Below are 6,010 nucleotides of genomic sequence, written 5' to 3' on the forward strand. Positions count from 1 at the left end.
AAGACTAAGTTCGCGCGTAAAAATTGGCCGCACTTTTGCGGGGGGGATAGATACAACCCTATATTTACAACTTTCACGCTGTTTTAACTTGTTTCTGAGCTTTTAGCCACAAAAGATTTACAACAACAGATAAAGACAAAGAATAAAGCCAAAGAATACAACTAAAGAACAGCATCAAGAACAAAGCAAGGAACAGTGAGACAACAGCATATCAGAAACATGCCAGAAAATCTAGAACTTCTTCGAAAGTCGCTTGGGGCTCACAGAGGAGTTGCAACGAAACTCTACGATGAAGCAGACGGCATAATGAACAAACCGTTCACACTTATCAATGAAGACGAACTTATTCGACTGCAGCAGATAGTTGAATTGTTGAAGAAGAAGCAAGCCTTCCTATCTGAGCAGAACCAAAAGATTCAGTCTCTTTTTGATGATCCTGACAACTTGGACGATGAAATTGTTGAGAAAGAGGAGTATGATGACAAGATATTCCAAAACATCGACTATGTTCATCGGTTTGTTCAGCGAAAGACAAGACTCTCGTCACAAGAGAGCTCATTTGCAGCCGGATGCACCACGATTTCGAGGAATATACAGAACATCAATCTACCAAAGCTCAACTTGCCCAGTTTTTCCGGTAACTACTTGGACTGGATCTCCTTTTATGATCGCTTCAAGGGAGCAGTAATAGATAACGATCAGTTGACAAACAGTTTGAGATTACAGTACCTGAAGTCAGCATTGAAGGGAGAAGCTTCGAAGATGTTAACTTCAATCACAGTCACCGACGACAACTTCGATGTTGCAATGGAAATTTTGCAGAACCGATACGACAACAGGAGATTGATACTTCGAGCCCACATCCATGGAATTGTCTCATATCGACCAGTTTCACACGAAAACACACGGGAATTGCGAAAACTTGTCGACACAATGGAGGAGCACAGACTTTCTCTTCGGAACATGGGACAACCAGTTGAGCATCAGGACCCCTTTTTTGTCTACTTGATTGCAGAAAAACTGCCCACCGAAACACGAAAGTTCTGGGAGCTTTCTTCAAAGGGGAAAAAACTACAGACCTATCAGGAACTAAAGACATTCCTGGAGGAACGTGTTCAGGCGTTGGAGTCAGCAGCACCAAGCAACAGTTCATCAAATACCGAAAAACGGTCGCATACGCAACAAAATCATCCACAGAGACAACTTCACACTCATGTTACGACAACGAATCAGCAATGCGAATGTTGTGAAGAGGAACACAGAATTTTCAAATGTGGTAAGTTCAAAGGTTTAGGTGTCCAGGAGCGAGCCCAGCTGATCAAAGTCAAAGGACTTTGTTTCAATTGTCTAAGACCAGGACACCGAGCAGAGAGTTGCGATGGTTCTTCGTGCCGCCAATGTGGACGAAAGCATCACACGTTGTTGCATCGAGAAGATGCGCATCAAGTAAATCAATTGAAAAACTCGTTTGGAAACAGCCGCAAAGCCAACGCAAGAGATCAGGAGAAGGTTTCATCTGGAGCCTCCAGCGGTAATGCAGAACAAATAACTATCGATCAAAAGATAACAGCAGCCCTCACCCATGAAGACAAGACACAGGAAATTTTTCTTCAGACAGCAATTGTTCCTGTTAATGTTCAAGGAGAAATAGTATATCTGCGAGCAATTCTGGACTCTGCATCTCAGAATAATCTTGTAACTGAAGCTGCAGTACAAGGACTTCAGCTAAAGAGAAAGAGGAACAATACTCGTGTTTTTGGACTCGGAGGAAATGAAGTCTCAACTAATCGCGGATTTGTTGACCTTTGCCTTCAACCAAAAAACAAAGCACCAATTTTCATTGACGCGTCAGTTTTAACGAAAATGACAAACGATTTACCTTCTCGGTACATCAACACAGACAATTGGGAGACAGTAAAGGAACTACAGTTGGCTGATCCCGACTTTAACAAGCCCGCCCAAGTTGATCTAATCATTGGAGCTGGACACTAAGAGGACTTGATGGTTGGGAACAACAGACTGAAAGAACCAAACATCCCCATTACTTATCGGCTCTCAGTATTCGGTTGGTTAGTAATTGGACGCGAAAACGTGCAAACTTCCAATTCTTCCAGTTTGCAAACCTACTTTGTGTCATCATTTGAAGACAGTTTGCAGCGTTTTTGGGAAATCGAGGAAGTGCCTGCAACTAAACATCTGACCAACGAAGAAAGAAGATGTGAAGAACACTTCAAGTCAACCACACGAAGAAGCCCTGAAGGAAGGTTCATCGTAAAACTGCCGTTTAAGAACGAAACTGGAGAACTGGGGGATTCCCAGCAGCAAGCACAACGAAGACTTAGAAGTCTCCTTCATAGACTTCAAAAACAGCCTGATCTTTACAGAAGATACAACGAGTTCATCAATGAGTTCATTAAACTAGGACACATGGAAGAAGTACCAGCAAAAGAAAATGCTACTGCCAATAGAGAAAAGCTATTATCTCAGCCATCACTGTGTGTTCAAGGACTCAAGTACAACTACGAAGCTGCGTGTAATCTTTGATGGTTCAGCAAAGACTACCAGTGGAATTTCTTTGAACGATAGACTGATGGTGGGACCCAAGATCCAGAAAGATATATTCAGCATCCTGATCCGTTTCCGTATGTATCCTGTAGACCTTTCAGCAGACATTGCAAAAATGTACAGACAAGTGCAACTGGATACCGAAGATAAGGACTATCATTGACTACTTTGGAAGGAACCGAACTCAACAGATAAAAAGACATTTAGGATGACACGTGTCACGTACGGAATAGCATCATCAGCGTTCCATTCTATTCGCCCATTACAAGTTTTAGCGGAAGATGTTACGGACAAAAATGTACAGCTAGGAATCACGACAGACATGTACGTCGACGACTTGTTGACAGGAGCACCCGATCTGGAAAGCGCAATGAAACTGCGGGACTCAATCATAGCAGTTCTTTCAAAGGCAGGGTTTGAGATTCGCAAGTAGACTTCAAGTAACCCAGAACTTGTTGAAAAGCTACCTGCAAACTTTCGAGAAACTACCGACGAGATGACGATTAAAAGCGACGACTACAGTATAAAAACTTTAGGCGTCAAGTGGAACCCAAATCCAGACCACTTCAGTTTCATAGCAAAATTAGACAAAAAGACACCATCTACAAAACGCGAAATACTGTCAGAAGTTACACGGCTCTTTGATCCGTTGGGATGGCTTTCACCTACAACAATTCAGTTCAAATCTTTTGTTCAAGTGCTTTGGATGGACCGACTTGGATGGGACGAAGCTTTGTCGAAATGCCTTCAGCAACAGTACAGCCGACTCAGAGTTCAACTGAAGGAATTGGAAACTATTACACTGCCCAGAAAGGTAGTTTCAATCTCGCCAGCATCATCGGACATTGAACTTCATGTCTTCTGTGATGCATCAACTACAGCCTACGCCGCAGTTGTGTATATACGACAATCTTTCGACGGAACAGTTCACACAAGGATGTTGACAGCAAAGACCAGAGTTGCACCAATAAGGAGTTTGTGCGTTCCCCGGTTGGAACTTTGTGCAGCACTTCTTGGAGCAAATTTGGTGGAAGCGATATCATTATCTTTGAACGATCAACGTTTCCCGACACCAAAAGTGTACGCTTGGACAGATTCAACGGTAACACTGGCTTGGCTGCAAGACTTTCCAAGAAAGTGGAAGACATTCGTTGCCAACCGTGTTGCAGAAATTCAGAGCCTCATTCCATCCAGCAATTGGAATTTCGTGCCGACGGAGGAGAATCCTGCCGATTGCGCATCACGAGGAATCTCAGCCGCAAACCTAGCCAAACACAGCTTTTGGTGGAATGGACCCAGCTGGCTAGAAAAAAGCGAAGATTATTGGCCGAAAGCAGAATCAATTGAAGAACATCAGCATGCAGTGAACAACGAAGTGCAAGGATAAAAACACTGAAGCAAACAACAATGGCTGTTACTCAGGAGAACAACTCAATAGTTCAGCTAATTCATCGAACATCCTCATTTGGAAAACTGGTTCGAATTTTTTGTTATGTCAAGAAATTCATTCAGAAGGCAAAACAACAAAGCCAGAAAACCATTGCCAGCAGAACAGATCCAACAAAATCCGATAGCAAATGCTACTCACAGAAGAGGAACCTATCATCAAAAAGATGTCAACAGAAAAAGTCGGAAGCTGCAATAGCATCTGAATTTCAGTCACTTCAACTCTGCTCTTCAGATCTTTACCTTGGACGGATTGCCATATACAGCCTGATTCAAAAACTTTACTTGCAAGAGTTTGATGCCATTGTTAGTCAATCATCTTCATCAATGACAGAAGGGAAAGGTAACAACATTCCGGAGAATGTGTATTGTCATAAACCTCTTGGTAAGGTTGAGGTAGGTAAAGTTGGTGAGGTTGAGGTAGGTAAGGTTGAGGTTGGTAAGGTTAAGGTAGGTAAGGTTGGTCAAGGTGAGGTAAGTAAGGATGCTCAGGTAGGTAAGGGTGGTAGGGTTGAGGTAGGCAAGATTGGTAAGGTTCAGGTAGGTAAGCTTTGTACAGCTCAATTAGGTATTTCAGATAAACCAACAAGATTCAAAGATTTGCAGCAACAAGTAGGTACAAGTGAAGAAGAATTGATCAACAGTACCACAAAAAGAAGGATAAAGATTTTGCCAAAAAGAGGACGACTTTTCAAACTTTCTCCCTTCTACCACCCAGACAATAAAGTTGTTCGCGTGGGCGGACGACTAGCAAATTCGCCATACAACATAGACAAGAAGTTTCCTATCCTCATTTCCAAAGATTCTCCAATCACAGTGCTCCTGATTCGGGAAGCTCATGCAAGGAACTTACATGGAGGCCCACAGTTAACATTGTTTTGTCTTCGACAAACAATTTGGATACCCGGAGGACTATCAGCTGTTAAAAAATTATTTACAACTGCAAGCCCTGCATTTGCCACGACGCCAGGATTCTTCCGCCTCAAATGGGAGATCTGCCAACAGAACGTGTTGTTTCCTCATTTGCTTTCACCCACACTGGTTTGGACTACTGTGGACCTTTCAGCATAAAAGACAGCAGCGGAAAATTGCAGAAAACGTATGTTGCCCTCTTTGTATGTTTCAGCACAAAGGCCGTCCATATGGAAACAGTGACAACGTTGACCAAGGAGGACTGTCTGCACGCCATAAAACGTTTTACAGCACGACGTGGACTGCCCGAAAATATTTATAGTGACAACTCAAGGACTTTCATTGGAACTCGGGGAGAAATTGAATTTCGTAAATTATTAATGGACAGAGAATTCAAGGAACTGGTAGATGGCTTCACTACAGGACATCAGATAAACTGGTTGACAATTCCTCCACGGACGCCTCATTTTGGAGGTCTCTGGGAAGCTGCAATAAAATCCATGAAGAGACATTTTTACAGGACTGTGGGGACAACAAAGATGTCTTTTGAGAATTTCACAACCCTGATCACTCAAATTGAGGCCATCCTCAATTCTCGCCCACTTACAGCCCCCTCTAGCGATGCCAATGACCCCTCAGAACTAACACGTGCTCATTTTCTTATTGGACGCCCACTGACAGCTTTGCCGGAGCCGTCTCAAGAAGACAACCGGACACTAAACAGAAGGTTCAAAAGCATCAAGAACATTGTCAGACAATTTTGGAAAAAGTGGTCCGTGGACTACTTGACAACACTTCAACATCGACCAAAATGGCAGGATAACAAACAACAGCACGCCGTCAATGACATTGTTATCATCAAGGAAGACAACACGCCTCCAATGCTATGGCCACTGGCAGGGATTACAAAAATATTCGACGGAAATGACAAGATAGTATGAGTAGTCCAAGTTAGAACGCAAACAGGACTCTACATACGACCAGTAAGCAGACTGGTTCCATTGGAGAAGGAGAGACCAGAATCTCAGTTACCCAAATGGAAGGCAGCGGATGACTCAATGGATGAGGATTGACAAGTCAGCAGCAC

The 6,010-nt window shown here is 43.1% G+C and overlaps 2 protein-coding genes across 2 annotated transcripts; both read left to right on the forward strand.

Annotated features, from left to right (window-relative positions):
- The first annotated feature begins 219 nt into the window (after positions 1-219).
- Positions 220-1,992, forward strand: LOC142351691 (uncharacterized). The gene has a single exon (XM_075403832.1). The coding sequence runs from the start codon at positions 220-222 to the stop codon at positions 1,990-1,992; it is 1,773 nt and encodes a 590-aa protein (XP_075259947.1).
- Positions 1,993-3,061: 1,069 nt separating this feature from the next.
- On the forward strand, positions 3,062-3,952 carry LOC142351692 (uncharacterized). Its single transcript, XM_075403833.1, has one exon. It carries the CDS (start codon positions 3,062-3,064, stop codon positions 3,950-3,952), a length of 891 nt encoding a protein of 296 aa, XP_075259948.1.
- The last annotated feature ends 2,058 nt before the right edge of the window (positions 3,953-6,010 follow it).

Source organism: Convolutriloba macropyga, chromosome 13, assembly GCF_964194025.1.
Source record: "Convolutriloba macropyga chromosome 13, txConMacr16.3, whole genome shotgun sequence".
Taxonomy (NCBI): Eukaryota; Metazoa; Xenacoelomorpha; order Acoela; family Convolutidae; genus Convolutriloba; species Convolutriloba macropyga.

Bases quoted from the DNA above. Each gene is read 5' to 3' on its own strand.
- LOC142351691 (XM_075403832.1), top strand. From the start codon at position 220: ATGCCAGAAAATCTAGAACTTCTTCGAAAGTCGCTTGGGGCTCACAGA.
- LOC142351692 (XM_075403833.1), top strand. From the start codon at position 3,062: ATGACGATTAAAAGCGACGACTACAGTATAAAAACTTTAGGCGTCAAG.